This window comes from Thalia democratica, chromosome 4 (genome assembly GCF_965202585.1).
Source record: "Thalia democratica chromosome 4, ktThaDemo2.hap1.1, whole genome shotgun sequence".
Taxonomy (NCBI): Eukaryota; Metazoa; Chordata; class Thaliacea; order Salpida; family Salpidae; genus Thalia; species Thalia democratica.
In genome coordinates, this window is record NC_139168.1 from 24,206,543 (window position 1) to 24,224,882 (window position 18,340).

The 18,340-nt window shown below is 25.4% G+C and overlaps 1 protein-coding gene across 1 annotated transcript; it reads right to left on the reverse strand.

Annotated features, from left to right (window-relative positions):
• Positions 1 to 475: 475 nt before the first annotated feature.
• On the reverse strand, positions 476 to 6,043 carry LOC145834559 (2-oxoglutarate and iron-dependent oxygenase domain-containing protein 2-like). The gene is made up of 5 exons (XM_082942012.1): positions 5,911 to 6,043; positions 4,716 to 4,880; positions 4,350 to 4,565; positions 3,011 to 3,274; positions 476 to 798 (listed from the first exon to the last, which is right to left on the reverse strand). Exons 1-5 carry the CDS (start codon positions 6,028 to 6,030, stop codon positions 538 to 540), a joined length of 1,026 nt encoding a protein of 341 aa, XP_082798138.1. The 5' UTR covers positions 6,031 to 6,043; the 3' UTR covers positions 476 to 537.
• Positions 6,044 to 18,340: the final 12,297 nt, after the last annotated feature.

Sequence of the window (18,340 nt, forward strand, 5' to 3'; positions counted from 1 at the left end):
TTGCAACCCTGCATGGCAGCATAGCAAAAGCTAAAAATCAAACTTGAGCGATAGTTACGGGTTCTAAAACTATTTTAATTCATTGAATAAACTTAAAGTACATTCTACTTGAAAAGTAGAGACCTCTTATTGTTTCTTTAACAATAAAATTTATAGTACATTTTACTTTGGTAGACCTCAAATGTTTAGCTTTGAGCCACATTAAAAAAATTATAGAATTTAGTTCAACAATGTTTATTGTTAAATATATGCAACAAATTATTATCTAACTTTTGAGTAAATAGAAAACAAATGTGAACTACTGACAAAAAGCTTAAAAAGATAGTTAAAAAAATAGTCTTTAAATGTTTTCCTTAAGAATTTACATTTAAATATTGGCACCAATATCAACATCTTTTAGTTTCAAAAACTCAAAATTTTGTTTTAGTTAACAAAAATTTCCTTATAAACGTTTTTATTAACTTACGCTACATTAATAAAAGTATCTTTTTTTTGTAGAAAAAAGTAAAAAAAATTCAACAATTTTAAAAATATTCTTTAAACCAAGCTACAGTAACTTTCTGATTTGGTAAATCCTCCACCAAACTCTTTTAAACTTTTCACGAGATGGGGAATTTCCCCGCACATGGGACACTCGCGGTTGCGCACCCGTGACGACCTGGTCCACATAATGACGTTTCTACGGCAACCGTCTTCCACGGGCATGGCCCCGTGAAACTGCCTTCCCCGGTGCATCGTGGCCCAGCCTGTTTGTGGGTGGACCACCTCTTTCGATTGGACCAGGGGAACCGGTTTTTCCTGTTTGAGGGGATTATCTTATTTTGGTGTTTCATGTTTAGATGTACATTTTATAAAACTCTTGTAGTTCAGGCAATGTATTTTTTATTAACTTGTAATCGAAAAATAAATGTTTAAATTATATAAATAAATAGTCGAAGCCGACAATAGGATCCTTATGGGAGGCGCAAACTAAAACGGCAAAAATATACTATTTCACTAAAAATCTATCTTCTCCTACGTTTTTTGAGATAACTACCTCAAACTTTCAGGAAATGTTCCTTGATATATTTAGAAAATTCTGTCGGAAGGAATTTTTTAAAAAAATAAAAACTTTATATAAAAAATAAACAAAAAAAACAGTTTTTTTTTTGTTTTTTTGTTATAAAATTTTTATTTTTTAATTTTTTTAAATTCGGTTCCGACAGAATTTTCTAAATATATCAAGGAACATTTCCTGAAAGTTTGAGGTAGTTATCTCAAAAAACGTAGAAGAAGATAGATTTTTAGTGATTTCTAGTTATTTGACGTTTCAGTTTGCGCCTCCCATAAGGATCCTATTGTTGCCTCTGACTTTGACCGGCTATATCTCAAAAATTATTTTGAATTTTATAAATCTGTAAAAAGCATCTTGTAGCTTAGTAAAAACTATACAAAATAAGATCAAAAACCAAAAAAGGGTGTTTACCCCCCCTATGCCCTTAAATCGGTTAGATGTTTTAATGAGCTAAAAATGCAAATGTTTTTAAACTCTTTACAAGTTTAATTTTCTGTACACATTATAAAAATTATGCGCATAATGCTGTATAAAAGTGCACAGTTTAAGAAAAACTGCCATGAAAATACATTGAAGATACTCTACTTTGAAAAATAAATAAAAAGTAAAAAAGATATATATTTCAATCATTCTGAATATAGTAACAGCTACAAAAAATTCCAAAACCTGATAGCTAAAATCTAAAATTATTTTTTACAAATTATTGATAATGTTTTCGTTATATGACATTCGTTCATTTTGTATTTTATCAGTAAAATTTGTTGTTACTTTTTTATATTAGCTAACAATAACTTTTTACAACTTAATAAAATTTAAAGGAGTTTTATATATAAAGGGGTTCCAAGTTGCTATGTTGAAAACTTCCATAAGAAAGATGTAAAAAAACGGTGGGAAAGATTGTTTGAGATTTGTTTTTCTACAATTTAAACATTTTGTTATATGTTTGTAAGCACTTCTTATTTACTCTTTTAATTAAACACATTATTTTTTTAATTAACGAAAGACTCTTTTCAAAAGAGTTTTGTTGAAATTTTATATACAAATACATGAGCTTATTTGAAGTGCTTACAACCCCTTTTTACTTTTTTTTAATTAACCAAAGTCTACATAGAACTTCAAAAAATTTATGTTTAAATAAATTGAAATAAAATTTAATCAAAAAACTATACTGGAATTCAGTTTTTTAATACTTTTTTCTCATTCAATGATAACTCTTTATTTAGTTTTAGTCCTTAAAAAACTCTAAGAATTTAAATAAATCATTTATTTTAAATACTGAAATAACCAGAACAGATCAAACTTTTGAAGTTCAAATAAGTTTTAAAAAATTGTTAATTAAAGTTGTTTAGTTAAGTAAGTTTGTGTGATATGTAAGCCTTAAGACAAAGCTTCTAAGCACAGAACTGAGTAGATATAAGTTAGATAACTAAGCACTAAATTGAGCAAAAAATTTATTATTTGCACAGAAACTTTAATGAGCTTTTAAACTATTTATTTAATAGATATATATATGAATTTATTTTTAGAATTTTATTAAACTTGGTGCAGTCAATAAATACAAATTATTTAATATTCTATGAGAATTTTAGTAGTACAATATAACCTTTTAATATTTGTTAAATTTAACACTTAAGTAGTTAACTGCTTACCAAAATTTGTTCAAAAACTGATGAATTTCATCATCAAAAACCAAAGAAAAAATGTTTTTAGATATTTATAAATCTAAGGAAAACCTCACGATTAAAAGGCTATCTTTCAAGTGTTTGTAAAAAAAAAATGTTTACGAAATAACCATGTATCAAAAAAGTGTACAACATTTCAATACTAATAAAAAGTAATTTACAATTATCGTAAAAAGTTTTCACATTTTACCCAATATTCATTTTTGTTAAACAAACAACTTTAACCTCAACTGTTCTTAGTGCAAACAATAAAATTAAACTAAAAATATCGAACCCCCAGCATTCCACCGAAGAACAAGCTGCCGCCCTCATAATCGCAACCCAACAAAACATTGACCGAAACTTCCGCGTCGTCATAGTGACAGTTCAGGTCCACGTCCCCTCCACCTTCGTGGTCGTACTTCACCGTGAACGCCTTGTGCGAGTCCAGGGTTCCTAATACCCACTCGGGGAAGAGGGCGGTTGCCACAGGAGATAGGTAGCTGATTCGGAGGGGGTTGAAAAAGTGGGCATTGAAGCCGAGCTCGTCAAGGAGGACCTTTGACAATTTGTTTTTTGTTATTTATTTATTTCTTTTTTGAGTTTCATTATGCGTTGAAAGGTACTAATTTTTAAATATAATTAAACAAGGTAGATAGAATATTTTACAAAGTTTAATTTGGAAAAACTAAGGTAACTTGGATAGTTTTTCCAAAACAAGCTGCAACTATGCTAAAAACAAATGAAGATGAGGACGTATAAGAGACTGAGGTTTTCTTTTACAAAAAATAACGTTGACTATTGTATAAAAGTTTATATTAAGAAAAATAAATTAAAATTCAAGGAGTCTAGAAACTTCTTCTAACTTTGAGATTTACTCAGTTTTATAATATTTATGTATAAAAATTTAGACAGCCCAATTTTGCTTAATCAAACTTTTTGACAATATAAAACTCTTTTTTATTTTATAAATTGTAAACTTTTAGAAAATATTTTTTTGAAAAAGTTAAAACGTTTACAAACAAGAAATATCATAATGTTATTAATACTTTTTTAAATGTTTTTTTTTTTAATTTACAAAATTGTAAAAATAGAGAATAATAAACTTTGGTAATTGATAATGAGATATAATTTAAAAAAAGCATTTTTTTGACTTTTCAAGTTGTACTTTTGCAGTATAAAATAGTCTTATGGGTTGGCAACGTACTTCAGCAGATAAAAATTTACAGTGTATAACCAAATTGTATAAAAAACAAAACAAGTAAGACACCAAGTATAACTTCAATTGTCATTCTTATTTGAACAACCTTTTAATAGTCTAATAGTTTAGAAAAAAATGAGTACAACATACAAAAGAAAACAAAACAAATTTTATAGTGAAACAAACAAACTAAGGTTTTTATTATGATACTTAAAATATAGATTATTTTAATCATTAAAACTAGGCTGCAAGTAAAAGAGTATGTGATTAAATATTGTTGGATAATGTTGTTTAAACTATACTTTGAACAGAAACATTGTATGCTAAATAAAAACATTTAAATCAAGAAGATAATCCTAACAAGTACCATAGATAAGTTTTATGTAATTATTTACCCGCATTTAATACTAAACCAACAACATAATTAACTCACTCCATAATTGTTCATAGTGTTTGGTCTTCCCTTTGGCATGTCAGACGCTTCAAAATTACTCAGTTCCTCAACCAGCCTTTCACAGAAGTTTGATGTGAAAAGTGGAAACTGGTAAACGCGATCTGCTTTGGTTCTCTGCACCAGATGCACAACTTTGTGGGGGTGTTTTGTTGCAGTTTCAACTAGTTTCAAAAAGTCTTTGTGGAGAAAACATTCCTTAAAATTAAAAAATTTTTTTTGAAATAATATTTTATTCTGGTGTAAAATTTGCTGAAAAGGTACAAAACATTATTTATAAACCCCAATTGTTAACTAATTGAAAATTTAGTCTGTAACATAACAGTGAAGTTTTTATTAGTAACTAACATTTAACCTGTAAATGCTTTTATGCAGAGGAGTATAGTTCTGTAAAACAATTTGCTTTCTTTGCAAGCTTTTCGTTTCTAAATTCAGTCTTCTTCGTCTTTCTGCTTCTAAACTTTCAAACACCTCATGTACTTCTTCTTTGGTTGCATGTAAATCTTCAAGTTTCTAAAAAAAAGACCTTTTAAATCATGAATATGTCTAGTTATTACTATTTAAATCAGGGTTTCCCAAACTTTTTTCAAAAGTCCCCTTTGTTTGTTCTTGTTTGTTGCCCAAATCCTGATTTAAATAAAACATTTAAACAATAAAATAAGATTTTGTTTTTTCTATTTTAAAACTTATTATTCTATGTTTCATAAAAAAACAACACATTGTTATCTTCAGTTTTCTTTATATATAGTACTATTTAAAAATGTTAAGTGTTTAGTTTTGATATGCTTTTAATCAGGCAGACAATATTAGGTAAACAACCATGATACTAATCTCTAGCTGTAACATTTAGCGAGTGAACAACTAGTTATTTTATAACTAACTCTAACTCAAAAAATGAGCTAGAATAAAAAGTTTAATTTATGTTAGACATTGTGTATAAAAAAACAAAACAGTGTATACAATTTTCTCAGTCATATGATTGTTGTATGATTGAAAGAACTTATAAATTTTATTTGTATTTGTACTTAGTTAAACTTTTGTAAAAAATAGTTATTAATTTCTCTTTAAAACTAATTTTAGTTATACTGTTCCTTAAAAGGTCATAGGAGAGTAAAGAAAAGTTTTTAAAATTAGTCCTACTTTACAAAATTATTTATTTATTTCGTCAGTTATTTCAAAAGGTATGTTGTAATTTTAAAGCAATAAAAAAAAAAATTATTTCATTAAAATTTGTTTTGTTCTTTAGTTTTAAAACCACTTTTTAAAATTTAAATGGGTAATTGAAATAAATGTATGATTTTCAAATGCAATATTTAGTGACTAAATTCAATTTTTTAGTTAGCAGACTTACCTCTAGAAATCTAAAACACTTAAACTAGTTAAAGTATAGTTTTATTTTTCAGGTTAATCTCTGCTGATTAAAAATATTTTACTTACATTATCATTTAAAAAATTTTTTTTTGTTTAAGTTATGTATAATAAAATAAAAAATACAAAAGTAAAACTTATATAATTATGTAAACATTACAAAAACAAAACTAACACTCCTTATACTTTCAAAACAGTCATCTGTATTCATATAAGAAACGTGGATGTTGAACTTTTTGACAAAGTAGTTCCTTGTTATGAAGCATGAACAGTTACAAAAACTTGATGTACTCATTTTTATTCTATAACAGTCTGGTAAAGCATGCATAAAATGAAGAATTTTAACATTATCTAAGTAAGTTAAATCTACAAAGAAAAGTAGTTTAAAATGAATAAGAATATAAAGAAAGTAAAAAACCAAATGTATACTTATTTTCTTTACTGTAGCTTGATTGTTGCCACTCTTTGAATCAAAAAAACTACCCTGTGTTACCTTAAACTTTCTTGAGTCATTCTAAGTTTTTAAAATTAGTTTAAAATTTTCTTAAATCAACAAAGATCAACTTTTCAAACAAAATTAGTTATAAAATATCAAAATTTGAAACTAGAACAACTAAACTAAATCAAGATTTAGAAAGAAAACTGGACTGAGATTTTTAACTTTTTATATAAAATAACCAAACTGACATGAGTCATCCTCAGATTTTCGTAAGCTTTATAACTGTCTTGAGTTATCTTGAGTGTTTGGCAACTCTGTTGGAGACATGATCAGTTTGCTGATATACTATTTTGTTAATTTTGATAAATGTTGTGTACAAATTGTGTCGGTTCTCTTTTATTTTGTGATTGTTTTAATTAATAAAAGGGTAATTGTTATACATTATTGTAATAAATTATTTTTATTATTTTTAATATTTTATGTAACTTTTTAAAACTTCTTGTTAACATGTATGCAGAAATTTTTAGATGGTTAATGTTCTTTATTAAAAGTTAAGTTGAAACTTAATGTTAAATTGTGTTGGCAAATTTTAAAATTACTCTCTTTATACTTCATTTAAACATTATTTGTAGAACATATTGATTTTAGTTAATATTGTTTAAATTTGTGCCTTCAATTTGGTGGCAGTGATTATTGGATTGTTTATGTACTTTTTTTATCACAGGCTAAGCTTGCTTGTGAATTCAAGCTTCATGATTTTACCACATTTTGTTATTTTTAGTCTTGAGTGTTTGTCAAATGAAAGAAAGAAAAATGTAAATGCTTACAACTATGTTCATTAGACTGATGAAGAGAAAGACCTTTTAGTTTTTAAACCTCACACCATATAGTTTGTATACAATTAATTAGTTTATTAAACAATAACAAAACAAAAAATTTTTTGGTTCAATGACCTGGATATGCAAAAAGACCTCTCGGTCATCAAGTTGCATACTCAACTTAATCAAAATTATTATGAGCTAAAAGTGAAAAAGAAGAAACATTTAAACTCTAAAACGAAAAACTCTATGAAAAATGAGACTATTAAACTTTACAACATTAAATATTTTTCTAAAAAAAAATAATAATAAAATAAACATCCAAAAAAATTTAAGAAATTTTATACACACATATATCTAGCATTATATACACATAAAATATATATCTAACTATACATTAAAAGGTAAAGTTTCTATCTGAAATTTTTTATTTTAAAATTCTTCAATAATTTTAGCAAATAATTTAATCCTTTATATGATTTAAAAAAGATTTTTAAAAAATTAATAACGATATTTGAAGTTTTTTTTTTAAAGTATGTTTAAGAATTTAGACTCTACTACCAACTTATTTTAACTTATCAAAAAATAAGCAACAGTAAATTAAAGCTGCAATAATCAAAAAAAGTAAAATAAAGCTGTATCCATAAAAGTTTTTGCTTAAACTAAATAAAAAGTATAAAATGAATATATCCTTTTAATTAAAACTATCATTTTTTACAAACTTGAATAAATGTCTAAATATAGGAGTTTAACTATAGCAAAACAATAATGTAACAACCACAAAAAACACTGAAAATAGTAAATAAGTTTCTTCTTTGAAAAAAGAATAATAATAAATAAGATAAACAACACTAATAATCATAAAATAAGTCAACCTGTTTTAAATTTTATCAGTGAATTCAGCTCATGATTTAAACTTTTATCTTTCTTTGTTTTCTGGCAAAAATATATTTAGAGACTAAAAATTTTATCTACACATATAATATGTAGACTATGAAGTGTAACTGTTTACTAATACTCTAACAAACTACAAACAGAAAAAAATGTATATAGTACAACTTTCTACAAACTAGACTGGACCAATCCTATAAAACCCAGTTAATATACTCATAAATAAATAAATACCTACTCAGATGGAAAATGAATACTAATCTACTGTTTATAAAAAAAATAAAAAGTTCCTGTTCATCTTATGTAAACTCTATTGAATTATTTGATCATTTAACAAGTTACCCTTTAGTTCAACCTGGAACCTTCCAAAATGGCTTTGGTCTTTTAACTTAATAGGTAGGTCTGTCCAAAGTTTACTACCTTGATAAGCTAGTAATTTATGACCATTACTGCTTTTAAATCTTGGTAAGAAAAAAAAAGTTTTTGAATAGTTGTTGAATGGCTATGTATTTTAATAATATTTTAAAGTAACACTTAAAATTTAACGTTAAAAATATATGTACAAATTTGAACATAAAAACTCTTAACTCATATTTGAATAAATTTTCGAAATTTAATATTTTTTTGCTACTTTCAAATTCTTTACACTGTAGTTGTAATTTTTATAGTGAATGCACCTTAATATACAGTTAATAACCAATTAATTAATACAGTAATAAAAATAATGTCACCAAGGGATTTGTTTTTTCAGTTGAAATAGATAGTTTTTTTTTTAATTACATAAGTTTTAAGAACAGGTAGAATGCTTGTAGAATGAACAGATAAAACAGCACATGATATTACTTGCACGCTCAACCTTAAAAAATATTTGTTTAGATGGAAAAGTGAGACTGATGTTTTTCTACTGAAAAAAAGCCACAATTTTACTTTTCAGTTTTATCAAGTACTAATTTAAAAATATGAACAGAATTTATTTAAATTCTTTAATCAGAGTTGCCTAAGATTTATTGTAGCTTTCTTCCAGGTTCTATGAATACTTTCTCAGTTCTTAAAAATCAAGTTTTTTGGTTCATTTTTAGAATTAAGTTAACTTAAACTTAAAAACTGTCTTAAACAGTATAACAACATTAAAATGATTTTGTTAACCTAATTTAAAAGTGTTTTCAATAAAGTAAAAATTTTATCATATAGATAAATTTTTACATTTATAATAGATTTTTCATACCTAATTCAAATTTTGTTATTTTACATGTTAAATAGTTTATACTTCAGTTTTTTAGTGATTTTTGCTCAAAATTCCATTTTTTTTTCCTCAAATTCAAGGTTTTTATTGCCTAAATTTTGAAATTCCAGGTTTTTGGCAACCCTGTTTAATAACAATTCCATGTGAAAATTAAAGTGATCAAAATTGCACAAGGGCACAAAGTTACTAAATTGCACAAAGACAATTTTACACCAAGGGTCAATTTTGCACAAGTTACATTTTTGCACAAGAGTAAAATAACAGAAAAATAATTTAAAAAAAAAAAAAAAAAAAAAACAAAAAGATAAATTAATAAAAAAACAAAAAGAAAAAAGTTATTGACCGAGGGTAAGGGTTAGGGGTAACTGTGATATTAAAAATAAAAAATATTAATATTTAAAATTATCATTAAAAAAAAGCTACCGACCGAGTGTAAGGGTAACAGTGATAGTAGAAAAATAAACTTAAGTGAAATAAATAAATTAAAATTACAAAAATTGTTCAACCCTTGCAAAAATGTCTCTTTGCAAAAGTGTCATTGTGCAAATTTGTGTAGTTTGAAAAAAAATTTGAACCAAAAAGTTATAGTATAAAATTTGCTAATATTTAAACAAACTAAAACAACTGATTTATCAAAGTACTTTAACAAAAGATTGTGAACTTGGCTTGAATGGTGTTTTTTTTAACAAACTTTAAAACCAACTATTTTCAAATGTTTAATGCTAACTTGGAACTTTTTTATTTATTCTAAAGAACGTTCTTTTGCTTTGCTTTTCACAATAATTTCCATAGAATTGGGGTTTAACTTTTGTAGTGGGGCCCCTTTAAAAATTTTGAGTTTTTTTCTACTATTTTAATTTTACAAGTTTTTCTTCAAAAATAATAACTTTTTATTTTTCAACATACTTATTAAAATAAGTTTAAACTTGTAATTTTTTTTTTTTAAACCATAAGCCTAAATAAATTTTTCAGAAAAATTCCAATTTTGCACAATTTTCTATTTTTAGGTTTACAGACGAGGCTGAAGTTTGATAGAAATTCATATTTACTAAATTCATACACTTTCTAATTTTTTTAAATTGTAGACATCCTTTGTTGTATACGCTATTGAAGTCGCCCTAATTATTATAAACCAATGAAACCTTAAAAAATTTGTCTATTATGCGTAGAACTACAGATCCTGAAAGTCTCAACGATTAACTTTGAAAACTAAAGTAGTTATAGCGTATCGAAATTATGTATTAAAAAAATCAAAAAAAATAACCAAGTTTTCGAAAAGTTCAACTACACCGATTTTTGTAGACGCTATTGAAGTCGCCCTAATTATTATAAACCAATGAAACTTTAAAAAATTTGTCTATTATGCGTAGAACTACAGATCCTGAAAGTCTCAACGATTAACTTTGAAAACTAAAGTAGTTATAGCGTATCGAAATTATGTATTAAAAAAATCAAAAAAAATAACCAAGTTTTCGAAAAGTTCAACTACACCGATTATTGTAGACGCTATTAAAAGTCGCCCTAATTATTATAAACCAATGAAACCTTGAAAAATTTGTCTATTATGCGTAGAACTACAGATCCTGAAAGTCTCAACGATTAACTTTGAAAACTAAAGTAGTTATAGCGTATCGAAATTATGTATTAAAAAAATCAAAAAAAAAAACAAGTTTTCGAAAAGTTCAACTACACCGATTATTGTAGATGCTATTGAAGTCGCCCTAATTATTATAAACCAATGAAACCTTGAAAAATTTGTCTATTATGCGTAGAACTACAGATCCTGAAAGTCTCAACGATTAACTTTTAAAACTAAAGTAGTTATAGCGTATCGAAATTATGTATTAAAAAAATCAAAAAAAATAACCAAGTTTTCGTAAAGTTCAACTACACCGATTATTGTAGACGCTATTGAAGTCGCCCTAATTATTATAAACCAATGAAACCTTGAAAAATTTGTCTATTATGCGTAGAACTACAGATCCTGAAAGTCTCAACGATTTATTGTATTAATTTTTTTTTGTATTAATTAAGACAGTTTTTTACCTAAATCTTAATATTATACTGAAATTAAACCCAAAAAGTTCTACTTTCGAAAACCTAGAAAAATTTATCCAAAACCTTTGGCAACCTGTGTTTATTTTGTAGATTTTTATTTTCAAACGCAAAAATCATGGTCTATATAGGACTATTATTATTTCCACATATGTAAGTAGTTACTTTACAAAGACCAAAATTAAATCTTTGTTTATAATTTCTTTTGAAAACAAAACTATATGTATTTGGTATTTCAATCAGTGTTAAATCTTAGGCTATAAAAGTGATGAAAATCTAAATAGGCCTTATACGTGTTAAATTTGATCAAATGTGTTAAGTTTTAGCTTTTGGAGTTTGCTTTAATATATTTAGATTAAAACACATTTATAATGATAATTGATATAACACCAATTTTAATTTCACTAATTTGTTGATCACGAATATATTTTAAAACAGAAAATTTAAAGATGGTAATGTACAAAAAAGTAGTAGCAAAGGTTCTTTCAGATAAAAAAAAGTTGTTAAAAGAGGCGGATAGTTGTAACTTTTTTAAATTATACAAAGAAAATCAAGACCTAGCTTTTAGAAGGTTATACCAAGGTCTCAATCTAAACTTTAGATACGCAACTAAAGTTGAGAAAAACGCAATTAAAGTGAAATTTAGGAAAACATTATTTAAACCAAGAGATGATGTAAGTTTACTAAATAATTCTTTAAATAATAAGCAGCGTGGTTATTAGTTAATTACATTTTTATAAATTAATCAGCAAGTTTAACAATCTAAATACTATATAAATAAACCATTTTTTTTCATTAAGGCTGATCAGCCGTTGGAAAGAGATACAGATGATTTAATGGAGGATGCAAATGTTAGTTTTTACATTTGTTGCTTTAAATATTAAAATTATTATAAATTAATCAGCAAGTTTAACAATGTAAATACTATATATATAAACCATTTTTTTCATTAAGGCTGACCAGCCGTTGGAAAGAGATACAGATGATTTAATGGAGGATGCATTTAATGGAGGGCGACTTCAATAGCGTCTACAATAATCGGTGTAGTTGAACTTTTCGAAAACTTGGTTATTTTTTTTGATTTTTTTAATACATAATTTCGATACGCTATAACTACTTTAGTTTTCAAAGTTAATCGTTGAGACTTTCAGGATCTGTAGTTCTACGCATAATAGACAAATTTTTTAAGGTTTCATTGGTTTATGATAATTAGGGCGACTTCAATAGCGTCTACAATAATCGGTGTAGTTGAACTTTTCGAAAACTTGGTTATTTTTTTTGATTTTTTTAATACATAATTTCGATACGCTATAACTACTTTAGTTTTCAAAGTTAATCGTTGAGACTTTCAGGATCTGTAGTTCTACGCATAATAGACAAATTTTTTAAGGTTTCATTGGTTTATAATAATTAGGGCGACTTCAATAGCGTCTACAATAATCGGTGTAGTTGAACTTTTCGAAAACTTGGTTATTTTTTTTGATTTTTTTAATACATAATTTCGATACGCTATAACTACTTTAGTTTTCAAAGTTAATCGTTGAGACTTTCAGGATCTGTAGTTCTACGCATAATAGACAAATTTTTCAAGGTTTCATTGGTTTATAATAATTAGGGCGACTTCAATAGCGTCTACAATAATCGGTGTAGTTGAACTTTTCGAAAACTTGGTTATTTTTTTTGATTTTTTTAATACATAATTTCGATACGCTATAACTACTTTAGTTTTCAAAGTTAATCGTTGAGACTTTCAGGATCTGTAGTTCTACGCATAATAGACAAATTTTTCAAGGTTTCATTGGTTTATAATAATTGGGGCGACTTCAATAGCGTCTACAATAATCGGTGTAGTTGAACTTTTCGAAAACTTGGTTATTTTTTTGATTTTTTTAATACATAATTTCGATACGCTATAACTACTTTAGTTTTCAAAGTTAATCGTTGAGACTTTCAGGATCTGTAGTTCTACGCATAATAGACAAATTTTTTAAAGTTTCATTGGTTTATAATAATTAGGGCGACTTCAATAGCGTCTACAATAATCGGTGTAGTTGAACTTTTCGAAAACTTGGTTATTTTTTTTGATTTTTTTAATACATAATTTCGATACGCTATAACTACTTTAGTTTTCAAAGTTAATCGTTGAGACTTTCAGGATCTGTAGTTCTACGCATAATAGACAAATTTTTTAAGGTTTCATTGGTTTATGATAATTAGGGCGACTTCAATAGCGTCTACAATAATCGGTGTAGTTGAACTTTTCGAAAACTTGGTTATTTTTTTTGATTTTTTTAATACATAATTTCGATACGCTATAACTACTTTAGTTTTCAAAGTTAATCGTTGAGACTTTCAGGATCTGTAGTTCTACGCATAATAGACAAATTTTTTAAGGTTTCATTGGTTTATAATAATTAGGGCGACTTCAATAGCGTCTACAATAATCGGTGTAGTTGAACTTTTCGAAAACTTGGTTATTTTTTTTGATTTTTTTAATACATAATTTCGATACGCTATAACTACTTTAGTTTTCAAAGTTAATCGTTGAGACTTTCAGGATCTGTAGTTCTACGCATAATAGACAAATTTTTTAAGGTTTCATTGGTTTATAATAATTAGGGCGACTTCAATGGCGTATACAACAAAGGATGTCTATAATTTAAAAAAATTAGAAAGTGTATGAATTTAGTAAATATGAATTTCTATCAAACTTCAGCCTCGTGGTTTACAGACTGTTATGCAAAAATAATATTTTTTTTTTAATAATAATTAAAAATAATATTTTTTACTGCAGGTTTATACTTAGCATATGACTACCTTGTTGTTTTACATTTTAACTTTCATATATAACACAACTTACTTATTAATTATTTATAATATCTGTAATATTATTACAGCTATATTATTGTAATATTGATATTTTAAATTAAACAGCCGACTCCTACTTTACCAATTAATTATTTTATTAATTATAAAATAAAATATATACTAAATTTAGTTCATTATGATTTTATGTATGTCGCTGTAAATTAATTATCCGTCAGTACATCGTAAGCCTAATAACAATTTTGTTTTTTTGTGTTTTGGTTTTTTCTTAAAGTTTAATTTTTTCATTTTGATTTTTACATTTGAACTAAATCTGCTTCCTAATTCTATATAACTTTGATTCAATCATTACAAACATTCAATATATAAAATACATGTTACATCAAGTTTCTGTGACTCTTATTGCCTTCACCGTCGTTAAGTTTTATTAAATTTTATTGATCAACTATCTAATGGTTAATGTTTTGTTTTTGTTCAAATTAGATTACATAAAAACTAAATTAATGATCTTCGCAATACAAATTAAATAGTTTAAATAACCTCGTTTACAACGTGACGTAATTATTAGTTGCAATGAATATATTTTTCATTAGTTAACTACAACAAATTTTGAATCAGTTATCTTTCCCATTAACGTGAGTTGTTTGTTTATATTATAATCTGTTGTTTTGTTGTTTAATTTAGCTTACTTTACTTATTTTAGACTTAATAATCATAAATATTATATAGTTTTATAACAGTCGGATTTAATATTAAGTATTTTACCTATTAATAACTATTATCTGTAGAAAATATCTTATTTTAATGAAAACATGTATACACATATTCTATTCTATGCTTCTATTCTCTCATTACAGTAATTATTTTTTTACAGAACCCAGTTGAAGTGTGATGATTCGTTGACACACAGAAACATATGTTGGTAGAATAAAGGAAGATTACTGTATAATTTGTTTTTATTTTTTTTTAATAATTTTCATTTTTTCCAACTTGTATAGATTGAGATCTTAATTGGCTAAGATTTTTTCTGGCTAAGATTCAAAAAAAGACTGAAAACGTTTTGCTTGAATAACTTCATCGCAGCTAATGTTGGCTAAAGTAAAAACTGGCTAATGTTGGCTAAAGTAAAAACTTGGCTAAGATTTTTTTCTGGCTAAGATTCAAAAAAATTAATAAAAAGCTAAAGTAACAATAAAAAGGCTTACAAACTGATGAAAAAATAAAAGCAAAAAACATAAATAAAAAAACTCAGTTTTAACTAATTTAAAACTCGAACTAAAAAAATTAAATCATAACAATTAAAAAAAAAATCTAAACAAAAAAACTTAAGTTTTTAAACCTTATTAAATATAAATACTGTTGATGGTTATTATTTATTAAACTAAAAAAAGCTTTGAGAAAAGTCATATCACTATTGACGATTTTAAAAATAGTAATAATAAAAGTAAAGTATTTTACGAAGTACCTTTTATACATTAAATATCTATTATTAAAACTTCGCGAGTAATTGTTTTAAGAACCTTGTATATAAGGCAATCGAGTCATACACTATTGATGAATTTGAAAATAGTATTAAAAAAAGTAAAGTACTTTACAAAGTACCTCTTATACATGAAAAATCTAATATTAAAACTTCGCGATATCTGTAAAAGTATATGTTTTAGAGCATAAAACTGTTCTTGCATGTAGAGTTTAAAAAGTAAGAACTTTATACAAATTACTATTTTAAGATAATAGAGTTTTTTTTTTCTAAATTTTAAGAGGTTAATTATATCAAAGTAAAAATAATAAAAATAATTTGTTTCCATACGCCACTTTTTATAAATTAAGCTACATATACTTGTATCCTTTGTTTGATATAAACGTTTATTACCTAACTTTTATAAGTTAAGGTTTTAAATCTCTTTATATCTTGTATAAGTGAACACATAATTTAGTTTCTAAACAACTTAACAACTATTTTAAGTAAACATTAAAACTTTTGAAAAAATATATATAACTGTTACAACTGTTCAAAATATAGTTTTAATTGTTTGCTAATAAAAGATCCTAGTAAAGTAACTTCAATGGAATATAAATAAAAACAAATTATACAGTTATCTTCCTTTATTCTACCAACATATGTTTCTGTGTGTCAACGAATGTCAATGTCAATGAAGTGTGTTGATTCGTTGACACATAGAAACATATGTTGGTAGAATAAAGGAAGATTACTGTATAACTGTTACATAAATTTAAATTACATTATTTAATCAGTACAGCCGTTGACATCCTTAAATTTAAATTCGACGAATTTAATTAAAATTTAATCGCGGGCATATTTTATTTAAAGTATTTTAAAACATTTATAGAGCGATTTTGTAAAATATGTTATTAAAATTACTTTTGTTACATGAATAATCTGCGTTTAAAACTTAGTGCTGTATTAAAAAGAATTTGTTCAAGAACTAAACACTGTCCTTGCCATTATCATAACTTCCACAGTTATACTTGAAATCTTGTTAAACTATGTAAAATCGTTCTTAAATGTTACCTAACTTTACCAAAAAAACAAAATGTTTTCATATGTTGTACTTAAACATAGTTATAGTCTTTTTAAAATTACCTTTTTTACGTGAATGATCTGCTATTAAACTTAGCGCTGTAACAAAAAGCATATATTTAAGAACTTAACACTTTTTTTCTAGGGTTCATAACTTCTATGTTTTTACTTGAAATCTTGTCAAACTTTGTAAAATTGTTTTTAAATGTTATCAAAAAATCCCATTCAAACAAAATTTGTATATATGTTGTACTTAAAAAGTTATAGTCTTTTTAAAATTAACCTTCTTACATGAATGATCTGCTATTAAACTTAGCGCTGTAACAAAAAGCATATATTTAAGAACTTAACACTTTTTTTCTAGGGCTCATAACTTTTATGTTTTTACTTGAAATTTTGTCAAACTTTGTAAAATTGTTTTTAAATGTTAACAAAACATCCCATTCAAACAAAATTTGTATATATATTGTACTTAAAAAGTTATAGTCTTTTTAAAATTACCTTTTTTACGTGAATGATCTGCTATTAAACTTAGCGCTGTAACAAAAAACATATATTTAAGAACTTAACACTTTGTTTCTAGGGCTCATAACTTCTATGTTTTTACTTGAAATTTTGTCAAACTTTGTAAAATTGTTTTTAAATGTTAACAAAACATTCCATTCAAACAAAATTTGTATATATGTTGTACTTAAAAAGTTATAGTCTTTTTAAAATTACCTTTTTTACGTGAATGATCTACTATTAAACTTAGCGCTTTAACAAAAAGCATATATTTAAGAACTTAACACTTTGTTTCTAGGGCCCATAACTTCTATGTTTTTACTTGAAATCTTGTCAAACTTTGTAAAATTAATTTTAAATGTTAACAAAACGACCCATTTAAACAAAATTTGTATATATGTTGTACTTAAAAAGTTATAGTCTTTTTAAAATTACCTTTTTTACGTGAATGATCTACTATTAAACTTAGCGCTGTAACAAAAAGCATATATTTAAGAACTTAACACTTTGTTTCTAGGGCTCATAACTTCTATTTTTTTACTTGAAATCTTGTCAAACTTTGTAAAATTGTTTTTAAATGTTAACAAAACGACCCATTTAAACAAAATTTGTATATATATTGTACTTAAAAAGTTATAGTCTTTTTAAAATTACCTTTTTTACGTGAATGATCTACTATTAAACTTAGCGCTGTAACAAAAAGCATATATTTAAGAACTTAACACTTTTTTTCTAGGGCTCATAACTTCTATGTTTTTACTTGAAATCTTGTCAAACTTTGTAAAATTGTTTTTAAATGTTAACAAAACGACCCATTTAAACAAAATTTGTATATATATTGTACTTAAAAGTTATAGTCTTTTTAAAATTACCTTTTTTACGAGAATGATCTGCTATTAAACTTAGCGCTGTAACAAAAAGCATATATTTAAGAACTTAACACTTTTTTTCTAGGGCTCATAACTTCTATGTTTTTACTTGAAATCTTGTCAAACTTTGTAAAATTAATTTTAAATGCTAACAAAACGACCCATTTAAACAAAATTTGTATATATATTGTACTTAAAAAGTTATAGTCTTTTTAAAATTACCTTTTTTACGTGAATGATCTACTATTAAACTTAGCGCTGTAACAAAAAGCATATATTTAAGAACTTAACACTTTGTTTCTAGGGCTCATAACTTCTATTTTTTTACTTGAAATTTTGTCAAACTTTGTAAAATTGTTTTTAAATGTTAACAAAATGACCCATTTAAACAAAATTTGTATATATATTGTACTTAACA